General features: G+C 39.0%; 2 protein-coding genes across 5 annotated transcripts in view; one reads left to right on the forward strand and one right to left on the reverse strand.

The window, feature by feature from the left end:
• The window catches only part of rac3b (Rac family small GTPase 3b), a 32986-nt gene extending 27645 nt beyond the window's left edge, over positions 1-5341 (forward strand). The window contains exon 5 of one of the 2 annotated variants that reach the window (XM_057825730.1): positions 1-5341. In XM_057825730.1, coding sequence (XP_057681713.1) covers positions 1-131 — 131 coding nt within the window. In that variant the 3' untranslated portion in view covers positions 132-5341. The other variant, XM_057825729.1, reaches the window with a different exon arrangement.
• The window catches only part of LOC130909365 (L-xylulose reductase-like), a 25418-nt gene continuing 7655 nt past the window's right edge, over positions 4147-21909 (reverse strand). For all 3 annotated transcript variants that reach the window (XM_057825725.1, XM_057825727.1, XM_057825726.1), the window contains exons 5-9: positions 16922-16964; positions 16726-16825; positions 15985-16049; positions 10223-10340; positions 4147-9928 (exon numbers count right to left, since the gene is read on the reverse strand). In XM_057825725.1, coding sequence (XP_057681708.1) covers positions 9825-9928; positions 10223-10340; positions 15985-16049; positions 16726-16825; positions 16922-16964 — 430 coding nt within the window. In that variant the 3' untranslated portion in view covers positions 4147-9824. The remainder of the gene's footprint in view (positions 9929-10222; positions 10341-15984; positions 16050-16725; positions 16826-16921; positions 16965-21909) is intronic.

Consider the following 21909-nt stretch of genomic DNA (forward strand, 5'->3'; position numbering starts at 1 on the left):
GGGCTGTAAAGTACCTGGAGTGTTCCGCCCTGACCCAGCGAGGCCTGAAGACGGTGTTTGACGAGGCCATCCGAGCCGTGCTCTGCCCTCCGCCCGTGAAGAAGAGGGGAAAGAGGTGCACGATGTTCTGAGAGGAGGAAAATACTGCGAAGACATGTCACTGCGAGTCATTAAACAAGTACCACTACATCTCTTAGAGGATGAAGAGTGAAGTGAAGTGCGCACTGCTTCGATTGCTTTGTTTATATTGATGTTTTTTCAACGCGATATTGGTGCAAGGACCAATATTTATCTGATTGTGTTATCATTACTGAATAAGATTAAAAAAAAAATTTAAAAAAACATTGACTGTCTACCTACAGTACTTTGTACTCATAGAACCACACCGAGTTCCGATGAGGGCTAACAAAAGGTTTCTATTACTCATCTTACACCGCTACGTCCTGTCTTTCTTAGTCCCGCTTGCTTGAGTGAATGCCGTTTTGACTGATAGAAAGTGAACCGTGAACGTGTTAAGGATAGCGAGTACGTTTTTAGTTTCTTTCGAGGGACTACTTGGCAATTTAGCCGTCGGTAAAAACTAGTCATGGAATTACGATTTATTAGAAATTTAGTCTGTAAATATTTTTCCTGCTAGAATAATTGAATTCTATTTATTGAGAGTATTAATTGACATGAAATACACTCCTAGAGATGCAATCGACTCTTTTATCATGAAATGATGATGGGAAGTTATGGTTTCTTGGCCAGAAAAATGTGTCAAAACTGTCAGTTGCTATTCATCCAATTCATTGCGTATTTTAATTTAATTTCATCTCATAGTCTAGAAGTTTCAAGTATGTACTTAAATGAAGACGCGTGACCAAGCCCGGTTTTAAAATATATTGTTACAACTGGAAATTTGTGACTGCGAACGAGTTCTGTTCCTACGCTGGCGACGTAACCCGAATTTTCGCGTGAGTCGGAATTAACCTTTAAGTACTCTTAAATGCCCCCTAAATGTTAAAATAACTACCGTAATTTTCGGACTTTAAGCCGCCACTTTTTTCCTTCATTTTGAATCCTGCAGTTTATAGGCCAGTGCGGTTTATTTGTTGATTTATTGGGGTTAATAGGTAACACTCTATTTGACAGCGGCGTCTTAAGACTGTCATAAGAGCGTCATAATTATGACATGACACTATCATGGGCATTATTGAATGCTTATGACAGATGTCATTAATTGTCACTACATTTATGTCCATCTTGGATCTTTTAAATCCATTCAAAAGTAACACGGATAACACTAAACAAATGTGTTATAAGCACTCATTAATGCTCATGACAGTGTCATGTCAGAATTATGATTGTCTTATGACAGTCTTATGGCGCCAATGTCAAATAAAGTGTTACCAAATACCATAACTAGCAATTAATGAAACAACTGGAACAGTAACTGAAGAAATAATTAGCACAGAATATGAATTTTGATTGTTATTTAGATCTGTACCACTGCAATGCATGTTAGGAGGCATGTGGGACGACAACAGTGTTGACAGCAGGTGGGAGCAGAGGTTGACTGCCTCCCCCAAAGGAGCAGTGATGGCCAAATGAAGCTTATTGAAGCAATGAAGCTTTGCAGCCAATTGGTTCAAAGCTTCATGGTTGTTCATTTGGTCTTATGACAGTCTTATGATGCCACAGTCAAATAAAGTGTTCCCGGTTAATATCTTTTGGTGTAAATATCCAGTAAAGCAGTGAGGACAGCTGCCATTTATAGTCCAGTGCAGCTTATCTCTGAACAAATTTTATAGTCAAGTTTGGTGGATGACGGCTTAGTCAAGTGCGCCTTACAGTCCGAAAATTTGGGTAATCAAGTAGTTGTTGCAGCCTTATTAAGAGGCTGGTTTAGACAGTAAGATGTTGTAAAATGGCAAAAATGTGAATTGTTTAGTAAAAGCAGATTTTTGTTCAAGTCCTACTTTGACTTAACAAAAATATAATGAAGAAATGTGATAATATCTGCACCTGATGGGTTATACAGTGGTATGAAAAAGTATCTGAACCTTTCGGAATTTCTCACATTTCTGGATAAAATCACGATCAAATGTGATCTGATCTTTGTCAAAATCACACAGATGAAAAAACTGCTTTAACTAAAACCTCCCATTTATAGGTTTTCATTATTTAATGAGGTTAGTATGCAAACAATGACAGAAAGGGGAAAAATATGTGAACCATCACATTTAATATTTTGTGCACCCCCCCTTTGGCAGCAATAACCTCAACCAGATGCTTCCTGTAGCTGCAGATCAGTCCGACACATCAATCAGGACTAATCTTCTCGAAGAAAAAAAAAACAGTCAGATTCCTGGGATGTCTGACATGAATCGCTGTCTTAAAGTCATGCCACTGCATCTCAATGGGGTTCAAGTCTGGACTTTGACTTGGCCACTCCAGAACTTGTATTTTGTTCTTCTGAAACCATTCTGAAGTTAATTTACTTCTGTGTTTTGGATCCTTATCTGGTTGCAGCATCCATCCTCTTTTTAGCTTCAACTGTCTGACAGATGGCCTCAGGTTTTCCTGCAAAACATCCAGATAAACTTTTGAATTCATTCTTCCATTAATGATTGCAAGTTGTCCAGGCCCCGAGGAAACAAAACAGCCCCAAATCATGATGCTCCCTCCACCATGCTTCACTGTGGGGATGCGGTATTGATGTTGGTGAGCTGTTCCATTTTTCCTCCACACATGACGTTGTGTGTTACTCCCAAACAATTCAACTTTGGTTTCATCAGTCCACAAAATATTTTGCCAAAACTTCTGTGGAGTGCCCAAGTGCCTTTTTGTGAACATTAAACAAGCAACAATGTTTTTTTAGACATGAGTGGCTTCCTCCGTGGAGTCCTCCCATGAACACCATTCTTGGGCATTGCTTTACATATAGTTCATGTGTGCAAAGAGATATTGGACTGTGCCAGTGATTTCTGTAGGTCTTTAGCAGACACGCTAGAGTTCTTTTTTACCACTTGGAGTATTCTGCGCTGAACTCTTGGCCTCATGTTAATAGACATTTTCTCCCTCGGACATGGTTGATGACCAGCTTGCATGGATTTAGCTGAAACTGGACTGGAACCGCGTCCCTCGATTCAAATAAGAAGTTTCAAAAGAAGCAACAGTGCCAAACTCTCTCCATTTGTAGACAACTTCGCTGACTGTCGATTGATGGACATCCATACTTTTAGAGATGGTTTTGTATCCTTTCCCAGCTTTATACAAATCAGCAATCCTTGATCGCAGGTCTTCAGACAGCTCTTTTGACCGAGCCATGATGCACATCAGGCAACACTTCTCATTGAGACAATTCTTACCAGGTGTGTGTTTTATAGTGAGCAGGGCAGCTTTAAACCACTCATCAGTAATTGGGCACACACCTGACTTACATTGTCTGGTAAAATTGGTTTCATTTGCTCTTTAAGTCTTGTTCGGGAGAGGGTTTACTTACTTATTTTTACCCCGTTCTGTCACTGTTTGCATGCTATCCTCATTAAAATAGGAAAACCTATAAATGTTGGTGAGGTTTTAGTTAAAGCAGCAACTGTTTTTACATCTGTGTGATTTTGACAAAGATCAGATCACATTTGATGGTGAGTTTATGCAAAAATGTGAGAAATTCCTAAAGGTTCAGATACTTTTCATACAACTGCAGGTTATAATTTCAAGAAATTAGACAAGTTTAAGGTGAAGAAAGTCCGAAACGATTATTTTGTTGTCAAAATAGGTGTCGATTAATTAGCTCATCGATTAGTTGTCGATTAATCGATTAATTGTTGCACCTCTAATTTGATGGTTTCTCAAAAGACTGTGACTATTATCAGACTGCTTGCATGAGTTGTATAACAATTTGGCAAATGTGTTGATCCAGAGATCGATAAACAACCTTCTTGTTATGAGTACTCACACATTTAAAAAATGATGAAATATCAAAAATATTTCAATTGTGCTGTGCTCCATTTGGAATCAATTAGAGTTGTTTGATTGATTAAAAAGAATATGATCATGTCAAAACATTAAAAAACGCACTGTTGTGAGTTTAAATGACATTTTATTAATCAAGATGCATTTTGTTACGAAAAAAGTTGCAAAAATTAAACTTTTGATTTGTTGTTTTGTTTTGTTTTGTCAAACACCCTCTGATCTTACTCGAGCGTTTGAGTAACTTCATCCTTACTGTGAACATGTGAAAAACCTTGCTGCCTCTGAGGGTGGAGGAGTTTGCATGGGTCTTAAAATATTCCGTTATTGTTTTGATGTCGTCTGTGTGTGCGCGTGCGTGCAAGAACATTGCTCGACAGTTTGGAGAAGTGCATGAAAGACTTTTTTTTTTTAGTGTCAAGTTTTTGGTACAATTTCATATTGTATTGCAGTAATAAACACGGCTGTCGAAAGGAACTATCGTCAAATGATGTACAGGCTGAATGCTTTACCAATATAACTGAATATTTAGCTCTTATCACTATAGGCAAAGTGATTCACGTTGAAGTGTTGCTACCATTGTAAAATAAAGGGGCTGATTTTTGGTTGGGTTTAGTTGCCAGTGATTTTTTTTTTTTAAATGCACCTTTTATGAAGTGTAATAATGCATTTCTGTACGGGTGCAGGGCTGTGGGGCGAGATATATCACTCCCACCCACCTTGTTATACTGTAATTTGCTGGCGTAGCAGATGGTGTGGTCGTCCTGCCTTGTTTAGGTGTCAAAGTTAGGCTGAAAAATGCAGCGCCAATTCTGAAACTACTACTGCATGGAAGTTCTCTGGTTATTTGACACAATGTAATCCTTAGGAGAGGTTGAAACGCTTTGGCCATGTATGTACGTAATGTAAGATGAATTGTATACTTGTTCCAACTGTGTCTCATTTTTAAAAATTTTATTACTTCACATCTGTGTGGTTAAATATTTCAATTTTTTGGAATACCAAATACAAATGTATATGTACGCCAACTTGTTGTCCTGATTTATTCGGCACACGAGACATTACATGTAAAAAATTTTAAAAAATAAAAAAGTCATTCAAGAAAATGGAATAAAAGTACCTGGATATGGACACTTTAGTAGCGTGATGATTAAATTATCCGAAAGGAATGGACATTTAAGCTAATTGAAATTTTAAAAGATAAAAGCCTTATCTCTGTAATGTTGTGATTTCTCATTTAAACTGGCAGGTAGTTTGTGTTGGAGTGTCTTGCCCATGCAAGGACACAAGATAGTGGGCAGTTGAAGTTGGGATTCAAAGGTGTAAAATCATTGTTTAGGACCTTCTGCCATCTGGTACTGTGGCCCTGAAGTACAAAACACAACAGCAAATCAAAAAAATAAAAACCAGCAAATTAAAAAAAAAAAACACAATGGCAAATTCAAAAACCCAACGGCAAATCACATAAGAAAAAAATCAAATAAAAAACAAAACGGCAAATCACATAACCAAAAAAAAAACCTAATCAAAAAACAACAAAAAATCACAGAACAAAAAAGAATTCAGAAAACACAACGACAAATAAAAGAACACAACTGCAAATCACATAACAAAAAATGAAATAAAAAAACAACGGCAAATCCAGAAAATGAAATTACATTAAGCAACCGGAAGCGGTAGGGACCAGTCAAAAAAAACAACAACTCATTGCCGATTGGACGAATCCACCGGAGAGGGTAAGCACTGATGAACTAGGAAGTTATTCCGCTTCTGTCGTGGAATTTCAAAATGAGCATTACCAAAGACGCAAATGTAGCTGCCGCTATAAATGAATATTTGGCGCATACGTATGACATAAAATATTACCTCATACGTACACTACACTACTGTACAAATTGAAAAATCCCACATGATACACTACGAAGAATAGGGATGTGCCGTCTTAGGCAACCCACGATTCGATTGGATTACGATTCAGGGTGCTGCGATCCGATTTTTGAACGACGATCACAGTATTGACGATGATCGCGGTTATCGTGATTATCACGATTGTCGATGCATTACTGATTAATAAAGTAGCCAAACAAATTTATGTCCATTATTTATTTAAAATATCCTTATGATTCAACAGGAACGATGGAAACATGCCCATACAACAAAATGCTGCCCTTAAGCTGCTTTTTTTTTTTATTTATTTTTTACATGAAAGTGCAAGAACTAGGGGTGTCAAACGATTAAAATTTTTAATCGAGTTAATTACAGCTTAAAAATTAATTAATCGTAATTAATCGCAATTAATCGCAATTCAAACCATCTATAAAATATGCCATATTCTTCTGTAAATTATTGTTGGAATGGAAAGATAATCAGTGTTGGGAGTAACGCCGTTATAAATAACGCTGTTACGTAACGGCGTTATTTTTTCAGTAACGGGGTAATCTAACTAATTACTTTTTCCGCCGCTACAACGCCGTTACCGTTACTGACGGTCAAAAGCGGTGCGTTACTTAGTCTGAATAAATTGAAGAAACTACCAGTCGTGTCGAGTCGACTCTCTGCTCCAAGACTTGGGGTGCGTTCAGGTTCGAGAATAGCGCACGTACTTCTGACTCCAAGCTGTTTGTCCCTGCTCATTCAATTAGACAATGCTTTCCAAAGTTTGGTAACGTTTCTGTGTTTGCTACACCTGATGCTAGCCTCGTTCCCATCTCCCACTGTCAGCCAGCAATAATTCTGCTTCCATCTTGAGGACGGCAGACGCTTTGAAGGTAACGTGAATTGTCGGGAAACTAGCCAACCTGAATGCATGCCCTCGAGAGATGCGATGGAAGTGATTGTGATTGGCTGAGGGTTAGAGTCATGTGTCGTGGTAAGCCAATCAGAGCCGGTGATTTCACAAGCAAACCGGAACGGCGCGTGCGGCAAACACACACACGCAAAACAGATGCACAGGGTCGGGATGGTAGAGCAGTCAGAAGAAAAACTGTCCTTTAAGAGGTGGAGATATAGACACTATTTCAAGTTTGTCGAAATTAAAGGAAAGAACCTGCATGTAATGTAATTTATGTCCCGGGGCAAAGCTTTTGTCGACATCTGTGGTAAGCAATTCAAATCTGCTGAAGCACCTAACAAGTTAACTACCTGTCTGTTCTTCTCTATTCCACTGACTCGAATACTGCTCAGAAAATTTCAAATTCTTTGACATACAACAAGTTCTTTTTAAAGTAACGGAAATAGTTACTTTCCCTGGTAACTAGTTACTTTTACTATAGAGTAACTCAGTTACTACCTCAGTTACTTTTTGGAAGAAATAGTGAGTAATGTAACTAATTACTTTTTTAAAGTAACGTGCCCAACACTGAAGATAAGACACAAGATGGATATATATATTCAACATACAGTACATAAGTACTGTATTTCTTTATTATAACAATAAATCAACAAGATGGCATTACCATTATTAACATTCTGTTAAAGCGATCCATGGATAGAAAGACTTGTAGTTCTTTAAAGACATTTTATAATCAAATTTTATATCAAAACCCTCTTCATGTTTTCGTTTGAATAAAATTTGTAAAATTTTCAATCAAAAAATAAACTAGTAGCCCGCCATTGTTGATGTCAATAATTACTTACGCAATGCTCATGGGTGCTGAAGCCTATAAATTCAGTCGCAACCAAGCGCCAGCAGAGGGCGGCAAAACTCCGAAAAACACAACAAGTACACCTTTCACTGTGCTGTCATTTTAATCTGTTTGAGCGGGGCATTTGTGTGTTAATTGCGTCAAATATTTTAACGGGATTAATTTTAAAAATTAATTACTGCTCGTTAGCGTGATAATTTTGACAGCCCTAGCAAAAACATTAACTATTTTGAAGGGAGTACTTATTTCTCTCAATAATACAATATAATTTACACTGGTGGAATGAATTCCAAATTTTCTGGACACAAACTGTCTTTACAAATAAGACTTCTTTTAACCAATATACTTTGTTTTCACAGTGTTACCTCCCTTGTGTAACTCTTGGGGTGACAGGTGGAAATCACAACTGCTCTTTATCACTTTTAACTTGTGGCGTTTATTGCCGAGCACATAAAAAAGTCCGTGAGCCTACAACATCGCAACACCCACACTCAGTCATGACAGCGCGCGCACTTTCTTCTCTCCCTGGTTGCCCACGCACACACGCCTGTCAGCTCCCAGGCAGCACTTGCAACAACAGATTTCTGTACTATTTTGCATGTTTGTAGTGTTACCGCTGTACTTAATCATGGTTTTACACGTTCTGCATATGAAATACACGTTAGTGAATTAGCTAATTAGCTTAGCGCTCGGCGCTAATTATTAACATTTCAAAAACAACAACAACTAGCCCCGCAAGCAGGACTCAACAGGCCCTCGGGAGTCCTGTGTCGATTTCTCCAATTTATTTTCGGTGATTTTTTTGGGGGGGTCATTAGGTTTTTTTCCCTTCCAGGAGGAGTCGGTGTACTAAAAAGGCCATTTCCTGTTCCCAGGAGGGGGCGCTAGGCCTAATGGGTGATATTTCAATGAAGTCGAGTTCAGGCTGGGATACATCACGTACATGCCAAATATGAAAAAGATTTAACGTTGTATGGGGTAGTTATTAGTGTTTTTCTGAATTTTGTGTTTTGTCAAAAAAATGTCGACTTTGGCACCCCATCGACTTTAGTACGATGAAAAATACATTGTATCTTTTTTTCTCCTACAGATGAAGTAGCAGAGCATGAAGCAACAGCCTTAATGAGTCATAGCAGTTCTTCACTGCTGTCATCAGATGAACCAATTTATCCATCTCATATGTCTCATGGAGGGTCTCACCAATTTTAAGGAGGATCCAACTAACTGCCTTGGCGCAATGGTCTCAAACGTGCACCCTGGTTTTTCGACAAAAATGGCATGTTTTTCAATATTCAATCCAAAACACCCGATTTCCTGTTGGGTTTGGAATATGGGTGCAAGAGACTTTTTGAAGCATTTTAGCCCAAGGTATCGACTCCCCAAATTTCACTGCTCTACGCTGAAAAAACCTAAATGGAGAGGCCTTTTTTAAAATTTTAGGGGGCGCCACTGAGCCATTTTTTGAAATTTTTTCACAACTTTGCCAAATTATCGAAATGTTCGCGTATCCGCATGCTTGTGCAAATTTTGGTGAGTTTTTGAGCATGTTAAGACCTCCAAATGGGCCATTTTCATTTGCCATGAAGAAAGAATAATAATAATCCTTTGCAGAACAATGGTGCTAGGGCCCTAATAAAGGCTAAAGAGTACAAGAGGGTTCGTGTACTCACCTCGTATAGACAGGTCTTAGAAACACACTCAGGACATTTTTCAATTGAAATGCCTTTAAACTACTGCTGGACAAGAAGCAACAAACTATCTCTTCCCCTCTCACTCTAAAAAATAGCTTGCGCACAAAATCGCGACCGCTGGGTCGCACTCTGTCCCTGCCTGTCTCATACACAAATTTATTTTCCAGTCTTTTAAAAAGGAGTAAATCTCTCTCCCAGTAACCGGGATCATCCATCATAACGTTGTGCGTGCGGTCTGTTAACTGTGTCCGGGCGGCAGACGTGTCTTGAATTTAATTCCACTACGAGCGGCTGTCATAAAGTTATGAGGGAAAATCATCGTTTTTGAACCTTGAATGAATCGTAATCCAATCGAATCGTGTCGAATCGCGAGGCATGTAATAATCAATTTTTTGGAACTTTTCTAATGAACTAATAATGGGTTGATTAACCACACTGACAACGCTGACATGTGAAACCAAGTGAAATGTTTCAAGTGAACAGAGGGGGGGAACACATGAGTGTTGAAGAGTTGATGATGCGTCGTGCTGGTTTAACAGGCAAGGAAGCCTCCATCCACTGGCAGAGATACTCCATTCGTCATTGTGCTTTTATCACTCAGTAGAAACAAAATACTGTTCACCACTTCGTCTACCTCTGGACAAACACAAAAAGAGCAGTAAACACATTGGTGTGTTTTCAAGGTCCAACTCACAGCACAAAAAGGGCAAGGAAATATTTGCCTGTGTTTTAACCTAAAATAGTGCAGATGCAAAAACATTGTGTGCCAGTGAATGCAGGTACACATAACCAATGCTATAAACAAAGGTAGAATTAGAGTGAACTGCTATTTTTAAAACACCAGCTAACAGCAAAAAACATCTATTGTTTAATGAGCATAAACTAAATGAAATAAAAGGGAAAAAAGCAATCAAGTTCACTGGCTCCAACCTGCGAAGCGGCCCAGCGGGATGCGAGATGTCATAGTCTTGACTTTCTCGGGGTCACTCCAACCTCGTCGGCCCATTTCAGTCATCACCACAGTGGGGTTCACACTGTTCACACGTATCTGACAGGAGCACAACCAAGAATTTTCAGCAGGAGTCCATCATCACACTATGGAATTTAGTCAAGGAAACCATTTGGAAACAATACAGAAAACTAGGCCTCCAAGCAGGACTGAACGGGCCCCCGCAGTTTGTCGTAATTCGGACGTCACGCAACTCGAGCAGCAAGCAGTTTAGGGTGGTGGCAGATAGTCTCCCTCTCATCATCTCATGAGAAACTAAACTGTGCTCAAAACTCACCTTTTTTTGTGTGTGTGGAACCTTTACTGTGTTGTGGGCATGGCTGACAAGAGACGTTTTTGTACATACTGGGATGAGAAATACATTCACACACCGAGGTGAAAAAAAACCCTATTGAAAAGGGTCCTACAAAAAAGGAGGTGCTACAGAACTATAAATCCACGCCCTTCTTCTTCTTCTTCTAAATGGGCCAATTCGACCAAGTGTGCCAAATTTGGCTCTCTAAGCTGCTTAAAGAAAGACTTGGTCGATTTTAGAGACACCGGTGGACAAAAGCAGTACTGTTTTGCCTTAAAGCAGAAATGTGAAGTAATTTCATAACATGCCAAATAGGGTCACAATTAAAGTAATGAAACATTGTCCAACAAATAAAGCATGAAAAAAATAATTTATATGTTGTAAATATTTGACAAAATAATCGCGTTCCCGAAGTTCGAGCCTGAAAGGGGACGAACCTGGAAGTGATACGTCACACCGAGAACAGCGATGGCAGCGCTCCATACATACGGCCTCCATACAAAGCCCTTCAAACAATGATTCAAACAGCGATATAAGCTTACAAGATTGGTAAAATATAGGCTGTTATTATTTTCATGATTTGAAGATGCAGGCATTTGCACATAATTTTATGTTTTTGTCTATCTGATGACATTGTTTAAAAAAAATAATAATCAGACTTCATGTTCATTTTGGCAGATCCGACAGCTCTCGTGCATATAAAATAATAATATAAAAACATTGGGGGGAAAGAAGTAGATGAGTCGTTGATGGCTTTCTCCACTTTATTGTAGCAACAATAAGAAAACAAAATAATAGCGGACTGCCGCCGCATTCGACCGCCAAGTTTTGCTTCTCGCTCATCTTCCCCTCGCCTCCTACTACTCACAGCTCTCCAGTCCCAGCGTCTCTTAAACGGATCGTGCATAGTGTCTTGTTACGAGCTTTTTGTTGACAAAGGTATCGAACACACGACGTTCTGACAACTTTGTTTCTTTATTAACACATGGAGCTAACAGTACGAACACAGCTTGGGGCGATCGGCAGGAAGTGGCGTCTAATGGCGTGAGGAAATGTAGTTTTTTCACACAAGCGAACAGATTAAAAAGCACCACTTCAGTGTTGTCCCGAGACGACATTTCCCATGATTCACTGCGTGACCTGCGCGCTAGCTGATTCGCTGCCAGACATTAAAAGCAACATGCTTGTTGGGGTCACCTGTCAGCGGCTCTCGTACAGTAAAACACAAACTAGAAGGCTATCAAGCGATCATCGTGAAAGAAACGCCAAACCGTACAAATGCATGAAATGCATGCTTGAAGCATGAAGGTGGAAATACATAATACAAATACAGATAAATGTGCACAGACTCACCGGCGGTGTGTGTCTCTTACGGCAACGTGACCGTGAATTACCGCGACGCTGACCCGATTATATGCACATCCACAGCCCTTTCCCGATTGACAGTGGATTAACCCTTTCGGCACAATTTAAACACGCTTAACCTAGCGAACGCCACAACAACTATGATTGGGGATTGCCACGAGTTGGCTTTTGGCTAACGTCGCTAGCTTTTACTGTTCATTCCACAACAGTTGGCAGCTCTGCTTTGACAAAGTCATCAGTCATCTATCCAAAAATCGCACTTGCTATTTGGCAAATCCTTGATCATAAGCAGACCGGTTAAGGAAGCAGGCATCTTCGAAGTGTTTGTAGCAGAGAACACTACTCGATGATGGCGTGAAATTCATTCGCTTCGTGCGAATCAAAGATCCATTTACGTGCCCTGCTATCCTTTGGCCACTCATACAACTTTTTGTTTGAGTAAGAATAAAACATTGCCACACACCGCCGTGGCATCTTACCGAGAAGCAATGCATCAAACAATACTGTTCTATGGCGGACTTCCCTCGCACTTCTCAGTGTGACGTAATTTCCGAAGATTTCTGAAGTTTGCCGAGGAAAAGCATTTTCGTTGTCAAGGGCGTTGCTATGGGTTAAACAAGGAATCTGGAAGGGTTGCGTGAAAAAAAATAACGAAAATATGCTTATAATTGTTTAGCCATTGATATTATTCAAAAACATGGTTGGCGGTTCACATTTCCGTTTTAAGGAAAACTGCGTTTCCCATGAGGACCAGCTCACACCCGTGGAGTGTCGTAAAATCATCAACCAGTCAAAAATCAATCTCACAGTCGCCTGCAGATGGATTAAACAACATTTCTGTTTCCAGCGGCTGTGTGAAGGATGAATAGTATTAATAGTACCATACAGTGCTGGCCAAAAGTATTGGCACCCCTGCAATTCTGTCACATAATGCTCAATTTCTCCCAGAAAATGATTGCAATTACAAATGCTTTGGTAGTACTATCTTCATTTATTTTGCTTGCAATGAAAAAAGACAAAAGAGAATGAAAAAAAAAAACATCATTTTACACAAAACTCCAAAAAAGGGCCAGATAAAAGTATTGGCACCCTTTGGAAAATCAGGTGATTCTTCTCTAATTGGTGTAATTAACGGCACCTGTTACTTACCTGTGGTACACAATAGGAGATGGCAATAACTAAATCACGCTTGCATTCAGTTAAAATGGATTAAAGTTGGGTCAACCTGTGTCCTAGTGTGTACCACATTGAGCATGGAGAAAAGAAAGAAGACCAAGGAACTGCCTGAGGACTTGAGAAGCAAAATTGTGATGAAACATGGGCAATCTCAAGGCTACAAGTCCATCTCCAAAGACCTGAATGTTCCTGTGTCTACCGTGCGCTGTGTCATCAATAAGTGTAAAGCCCATGGCACTGTGGCAGACCTCCCTAGATGTGGACAGAAAAGAAATAATGACGAGAGATTTCAATGAAAGATTGTGCAGAAGGTGGATAAAGAGCCTTGACTAACATCCAAACAAGTTCAAACAGTCCTGCAGTCTGATGTTACAACAGTGTCAACCCATACTATTTATCGGCATCTGAATGAAAAGGGACTCTATGGTAGGATACATTGGGCAGGAAGACCCCACTTCTGACCCAGAGACATAAAAAAAAAACAGGCTGGAGTTTGCCAAAACTTACCTGAGAAAGCCAAAAACGTTTTGGAGTTCTCTGTTCAGTTGAGACAAAGGTAGAGCTTTTTGGGAAAAGGCATCAACATAGAGGGAAAAAAACGAGGCCTTCAAAGAAAAGAACACGGTCCCAACAGTCAAACATGGCGGCGGTTCCCTGATGTTTTGGGGTTACTTTGCAGCCTCTGGGCCTGGACTGCTTAACAAAGTGCATGGCATTATGAAATCTGAAGACTACCAACAAATTTTGCAGCATAATTATGTAGGGCCCAGTGTGAGAAGGCTGGGTCTCCCTCAGATGTCATGGGTCTTCCAGCATGACAATGACCCAAAACACACTTCAAAAAGCACTAGAAAATGGTTTGAGAGAAAGCACTGGAGACTTCTAAAGTGGTCAGCAATGAGCCCAGACCTGAATCCCATAGAACACCTGTGGAGAGATCTGAAAATGGCAGTTTGGAGAAGGCACCCTTCAATTCTCAGAGACCTGGAGCAGTTGGCCAAAGTAGAATGGTCTAAAATTCCAGCAGAGCATTGCAAGAAAGTCATTGATGGATACCGGAAGCGGTTGTTTGCAGTTATTCCGTCTAAAGGTTGTACTACCACGTAGAGCAGGGTGGTAAACCGAAAATTTACTGTTACCGAAATTCTTCACGATGACCGACATAATTTTGACCATGTCGGTAAATTCGGTAATTTAATAAAACAAGAAAATATAACAATGAAAATATCTTTTCATCCCCCTTTGACTCTGTGTTGTTCGGCTATGTTCATTCCCCTTTAAGAAAGCAGTCGGTGTGCTTCCGTATGGAGTCACGTGGTTTTCAGGAAGCCAAACAAACAGAAACCTGGTAGGCTAACGCTAGCGGCTAACGCTACAAGTAAATGTGATGGAGTCGGGCTTAAGGGAGCTTCGCCAAACTTTCAGTCGACATTAAGTAAACTCTTGGCGGGTTCCAGACTGTCTTTCACCCGCTGTCCTCCCTGGTTCTCACGATTTCAGGAGAGGATGCTTTCAGTGCTTTATTCTGTTAGCCAAGCCACAGGCTAACGCTAACGGTACAAATGAATGTGATGGAGTCGGACAGCGGCTCTAACCTTGTCGAAACGGCTGAAATTAATGAGTGGACTGGGCATGGACTTCATGTAGCAATCATTATGTCGCGTTATTTGGTATCTCTGTGTGATTTCTCGATGATGGTAAAGCACTCAGCATAAAGTATAATCCAACAGTGAAGCCTATATATAATATGACAGTTTAATGGCCACAGCTATTTTTCTGTATGTGTTTGCTTTATTCTGCCGTCATAAAATCTTAAATGTTTCATTTGCATCAGAGCAATACAGCTTCAATCTGGTTGTGTCTGTGCGGGGGTGCATGTATTAAAAAATCTTCTGGAAAAAAAAACCTGAAACCTTGACGTAAACACTTTTGTTGAATAATTATGTCACAGCAGCCATTACCAATAAGTTGCCTGAAGTGTACTGTTAAAGCTGCAAGTCATTTGTGTTACAATGACACGTTTGCACAGTCGTCATATTGATTTTTCTAATGTTGTACATTTTTCAAGTCATACAAATTGTTATAAATGTTCACACTAGAATTCTTATTGTTTACAAGATTTTTTTTTATACTTAATGTTTAGACTGCATGTGCAATTGTCAAATTGAAAGCTGGTAAATAAATTTAACGAGAAACGGTTAATTTGTATTCCATTCATTTTCATTCAAATTTTCAAATTATATAACAGTCCGCTTGAACGAATTTATCGTCATTTATCATTATCGAGGTAAATCTGCTCAATTTATCGTGATATGTACTTAAGGCCATATCGCCCAGCCCTACTACCACGATTTTAAAAATGTTCCACACTCTGAAACTGTTAATGATTTTTGATAATGATTTTGATGATTTTTGTTTGATGATGATTTGATGATGATGATGACAATGACAATAAATTCATTCATTAATCATTCATTAATCATTAATAAAGCTGAGGTTGCCAATACTTTTGTCGCGCCCATTTTTGGAGTTTTGTGTAAAATGATTTTTTTTTTTTTTAAATCATTCTCTTTTGTGTTTTTCTCATTGCAAGCAAACTAAATGAAGATATTACTACCAAAGCATTGTAATTGCAATCATTTTCTGGGAGAAATTGAGCATTATCTGACAGAATTGCAGGGGTGCCAATACTTTTGGCCAGCAGTGTATTCCTGCTGTAAAATGTAGTGAAGTAAAAAGTACCACTTCATATTGTTACTCAAGTAAAGTATTAAGACACAAAAATGTATTGAAGTAAAGTAACGATTAAATACTTTTACTTGTTACATTTTTACCACTGGTGAGTACCTGATGGGGTCCCAGTTCCAGAGCCATGACTTTAGTCAACATGTCCAGTGCTGCTTTAGTGGCACCTGAAGGTGATTCAACAAAAGCATGAGATCTAAATCTAGACATTAGCGCTGCAACGATTAATCGATTAACTCAAGTATTCGATTAGAAAAAAATATTCGAATTAAATTTTGTTCCTTCGAGTATTCGTTTAATTAAAGTGGCGTTGTAATGGTTTATTTTGAAAGTGTTTACATTTAGTTTTATTGATTGGGGTGGATACACTGCCCTCTGGTCTGCCTCATTTCACATGCCTGAATCCAACTGCTCCCTGTTAAGACCAACGTAAGCTAAGTTTTTGTTTAGGCTAATGTTTTTTGATGCAGTCGTAATTTCATTTATAGGTATTTTTAGCCGTTTTTCTTTTGTGGGAATATGAGTCTGAACCATTTGTTAAGAGCATTTAAAAAAAAAAGTTAGCAATTTATACCATTTAAGCTAGCGGACTTTTGCTATGTAAGTTAGCCAATTGTTCTTTTGTTGTATATAGATCCTCATTTATTCATTTCCTATACCGTTTGAGGCTCAGCCCAGGTATTTGAACTTTTCATGTTCCTTATCCGATTACTCGATTATTCGAACTAGTTCATCGATTAATCGACTACCAAAATAATCGATAGCTGCAGCCCTACTAGACATTACCAAAAACGTTCAGTTCAGTTCTCGAAAGACACAAAGATGGAATATAAGTTTACTCACAGTAGACTGTGTGGTTTTTGAGTGCACGCTGCGACGCTTGGCTGGACACATTTACAATGGAGCCTCCCGAGCCTCTTGCGATCATCCCACGAGCCACTATCTGCAACATATGGAGATAGAGCAGCTGTCTTTGGTTCAGTGGACAAAGGAGCTTTGAATCGGCACAAAAGCTATGCAGTTACCATATTTTTTTTACCTGGGATACATTCAGCACCGCTTTCACGTTCACATTGAAAGACCTACAAGTAAAAGACATTCGACAACTTGAATTAGAACCTCTGTGTAGCTCACGATAGGATATGATTTGCGATACAAGGCTTACGATAACGATCTCACAATACTCCTGTTTACAAAGTATATTATGTTTAAAGGACTGTGAAGCGGCGCGAATGAATGAAAAGCAAGCTGCATCATAAGGAGTGATAAGAAGCTAGTTCTAAACAAAAGTTGAGCGTGTTGTAGCGCATATTTAGCCAATGATGTACACACAACAGTATACATTTGATCGCTTATTCTTGGACATTTTAGGGGAAGCTGAACTTCCCTTGCAGTCTCTGATAGGCACACCCAAGTGGTTGGGATAGTATGCAGGAACATCTGTGACCAGTATGGAATAGATTTGGCCATTTCCCATTAGGCCAAGCCACAGAGAGTGGCTGAGAACCACAAGGCCAAGGTACTGTTGGCTAACCAACTGGACATCACGGTGATGGACGAAGAACTGAAGAGTATGACGATCATAGATGTGGCAATACCAGCTGACGCCAACGTCAGATAGAAGGAACACAAGAAGGTTGAGAAGTACCGAGGGATGAAAGAGAAGATAGATTAGATGTGGAAGGTGAAGGCTAGCTCGGTTCCTGTAGTAGTTAACTGGAAGAGTTGCTCCATAAGATCAGACCTGTGCTGCCCATAAGGCGATCTAAGCAACCGCCTCAGGGCACACCAGCATCAAGGGCGTCAAGAAAAATATTCAAATAATATTTGATGATAGCAGTATTAAAAGAATTATACAAAACAATAAAACAAAAGAACAAAAAAAAACGTTCATAATAGGTCTTTAAATAATAATGAAATCATTTTTCTAGTGTGCCTTCTGCCCGTTTCACTTTTTCCTGTGATGCGATAATTTCACTACAGACCCTAGTCTCACTTACCACCCAGCAGACCATCGAGCTACCTGAAGGTGCTATTTTTAGCCTCCGTAATTGAGCGACGTTACAGTGACAAGTCAACTTCATGAAAAAACAAAAGCCCTCCGGGTCAGAAGAAAAAGAAAGAAGAGAGCAAAGACGTGAAGAAAAACAGGTTTGTTGTGAGGATTTTTTTCAACAGCATAAGCACGTAGACTTAGCGCAACTGCAAGCTAGCGGTTATTTACATAGAGCTTATATGACTTAGTGCTAAAGCAAAATTATACTGTATCATTAGCCAAGCTGTTGTTTTAGAAATATGTTCAGTATTCAGCCAGCTGTGGATTAGTTTCGGTTAAATTTACTCCCCCTCCTATTTTAGAAAAATTTGGACAAAGTGTAAGGGAGACTAAAATTGTCTTACTTATTTTCATGTGACGTGAACCACTTTTACCTTGTGTTAAATTGTGCTTTTCAAATAAATTTGCCTTGCCTAAAAGTGCCAAGGTTAATTAAATAAATACACCATTAAACATGGAATTAATCATTTCAAAGTTCTGTGGTATGGGGGACTAAAAGTGCCACGGATTTAAATGCAAACATTTGTTATTAAATGTGTCGTTAATTCATTAAAATGGCGATCACGTTCATGTAAAAACATATTCAATTTATTAATTATTTTTGCCATCATATATTATTTAATCCATTATTATTAGATAGTCCTGTGTAGTTGCTGTGCTTCAAGAATTTATTTTCTTTTTTAACTACGCCCATCAAAGATAGTGGCCCGATCCAATAGACAGGTACAGTAGGCTGCAAGAATTTAGGCGCTATTATGGTTATGTCATGCTGGTTTCACAATCAACAGCTATTTGTCTAATATAATGTAACATTCCACTTTCTTCTCTTTGTAGATGCTCTTCTGAAATATTTTTCTTCTACCTCCGTACATCCTGGGCCATCTTTTACAGCGAACTTATCCACATCAGCACCAAGTCCAAGCCCACCAAGTCAAGGAAAGAAGTGCACCTTTCAAAAACAACTGTCATATGAAAGTGCACTCGATGCTTTTGCATCAGTGAAGAAAGACAAGGTGCGTAAGGTTATAGGTCAAGGTGGAAAAAAAAAAAGTTTCATTTTAAAGTATTCTGTGTGTCTTTAAATAGGTTTGTGTGGTTGGGTGTTAATCATAATGTAATAACAATTGTAATTTATTTAATGTATTTGTTTTTGAAGTGTTTTTTATTGGTGCTTTTGAATAGTTATTACTAGGGGTGCAACGGTTCAGTTAGCCCACGGTTCGGTTTGAACCTCGGTTTTGGGATCACGGTTTCGGTTCGGTTTCGGTTTGCGTTTTGTTTTTTTTGTTTTTTAAACTGCCTTTATTTTGCTTTTAAAAAAATTAAATAAACACTTAAAATGTAAACATGTAAACTGTTAAAATGCCTCTTAGCTCTTTGGCTAGTGTAGTGACTGACTACTGAAATACACAGTAGTAAAAAAGTTACTTGGCAAAGTAACTGGTGATACCTTTCATGTTTTTTTTTCATTTAAAAAAAAAACAAAAAAAACATAGTAACCTTTGCTATGTTTGGAGGTCATTTAATGTTGTGAATCAACCGTTAGGGTTGATAAAATTGCTCCCGTTTTTGCATTAGTTCCCTTCTGTCTACTTTCGACATGTGTTTTAAAACTGTTTCAGCCTTTAAAGATAGACTCAAGTCAAGATTTTGCCAATTTAGGAGTATTTTAGATAAAAAGTTGCTTAGGTTCGCTCGGAAGGTTTACTACAACAGAACCTTTCTGAGAAGTTTACTGCTCTAAAATGGCGGCTGTTTACTAACGCTACTGAGTCTGTCATTTCGCATGTAGTTTTATATGCATGAGATACTGTATCTAGGCGTAGATTGTATGCTGTCGGCTACAGTTGGAGCCACCTAGCCTAGCATTGCGTTTGCTACAGCGTCTCAACAAACACTCTTCCCTCTCCGTGTCTGACTTGACGTTTCATTCAACCAACGTATTAACGAACATTGTCTCGTTGCAGAAATGGTGACCAAATCTGAACGGATGAAAAAAAAAAAAAAAAGTAATGCACGAAAAACGTGCAGATTTTGAACGTAAACGTACGGCATACACATTTAAAAATCAGTGCTCACTTGTACAAATTACGATGAGACAGTACAACTTGACGGGTATGAATTATAGTGGACCGTCACAGTTAGGTAGTAGCACTCTGTAGCACGGGACGTCCAACTATCAGTGGTCAGGGCGAAACTATGTGCTTTAGCGAAATCATCTTCGATAATATATTACATACATAAATGTCGGGGATTACGTTGTTGGAGAAATATGTCTGCGAGGGAACAATGTAACGTGGGTCAAGCATTGCAAATAAATTAACGAAGCCCGCCGTGTGTTTTCACTGGTGTCATCTTCGGGGTTGTCCTACCCTGAGAAAGTGATATCTGTGGGTGATGCCGGCTGAGGTGCCGGAGTCATGTTATAAAAGTGTTGCCATTAGCATGGGGTGAAAAGGGGGGGGGGCACCAAATTGGTCAGGAACGGCCCTGCATAAGATCCAAGGAACAACATCTGAAGCCTCAGTCCAGAAGAGTGCAGTCCTAGGAACCGCTGAGAGACTATGCAGAACCAGACCAGAGGACCTGACATTAAGAATGACACAGATACCACCCCACGAGGATGAGAGAGACGAATTTTTTTGGACTGCTTACCACAGCGCCTCACATTTCTGAGACCCTTAACAACGGATGTGTTAGAGGCGACACAGTCACGCGTGCGTACTTTGAACTACCGTAACTCCTAAATGGTTTGTACTAAAGATGTCCCGATCGATCGGCATCACGTCATTTTCAAAGTATCGGAATCGGCAAAAAAATATCGGACATGCCTTTTTTTAATATATATTTTTTTTAATTAAATCGTTTTCTAATTGTATTTAACGTTACAGACAAAATGTCTTACACTCATCTAGAATCTTTAGTTTTGGCTTAAAGTAGGGCTATCAAATTTATCGCGTTAACGGTGGTAATTGATTTTTGTTAAATTAGTCACGTTAAAATATTTCACTCTATTAACGTATGCGCTGCACGACCCACTCACGCATTGTCGGGCTCAATCTATAATGGCGCCGTTTTACATATATCTAGAGCTAAAAGGCAGCATAAAATGAGTAGAGAGAATTTTGGCAGTCTTTGGAGCCTTTTATTAATTAACTAAAGCCTTAAAATCCCTCTCTTAACAATTAGAAATGTCGTGGGAAGGAATGTGGGGAAGAAAGGTAGAAATTGATCTTTTTCTTAACACCCTATGTTATTAGCGTGGTCCTTATATGGGGTCAAATTTTTTGGGGGGGAAATGTTCAACTCTCACCTCCTCAATGTGTTAGGAAATAAAAAAAAGTAAACTGTGCAAATTTTCAAAGTAATTATGCAATATTTTGAGGTTGCTCACAGCCTTTGAAATTTCCAAAATGTTCGTATTTTTAGAAATGTTACCGTTATCGGTTATTTTGGAAAAAATGCTTTCAATTTCTTTATTATCAACTGAATGTAGTGAAACTTCACAATGCATACACCAGATACAAATCTAAAAATTAAAGCATAATACAAACAACACATGGTTACATGTATATTTGTGGAATCATAAACCTAATTTGCAACCGCCTTATGATTACAGTCATTGTTACAGAATACCGCTGGTGTCCTCAGGTTCACAGCTAGTGCAAAACTGTGAGGAGTGCTTCAAAACAAGAAACACATTGATTTGAACCAAACTATTGTCAAGATATTTTGACTGATTAATAAACTAAAAAGTATGGCAACATACAAAAGGTTCACTATCAGTGACTGATGATTATTTATTGATTTCACTAGTCTGGAGCAGTGTGGCCTTTTTTGCATCGGGGAATCTCTTCCTGTGGTCCTGTACGACTTGCAGCAAGTATTGTTTCTGTTCCTCATCATTAGTTAACAAAGGATTGTACTCTTCGATGAGTGCCACTCCCCTTTCAGCTAAATCGTTAACAACC

Source organism: Corythoichthys intestinalis, chromosome 21, assembly GCF_030265065.1.
Source record: "Corythoichthys intestinalis isolate RoL2023-P3 chromosome 21, ASM3026506v1, whole genome shotgun sequence".
Taxonomy (NCBI): domain Eukaryota; kingdom Metazoa; phylum Chordata; class Actinopteri; order Syngnathiformes; family Syngnathidae; genus Corythoichthys; species Corythoichthys intestinalis.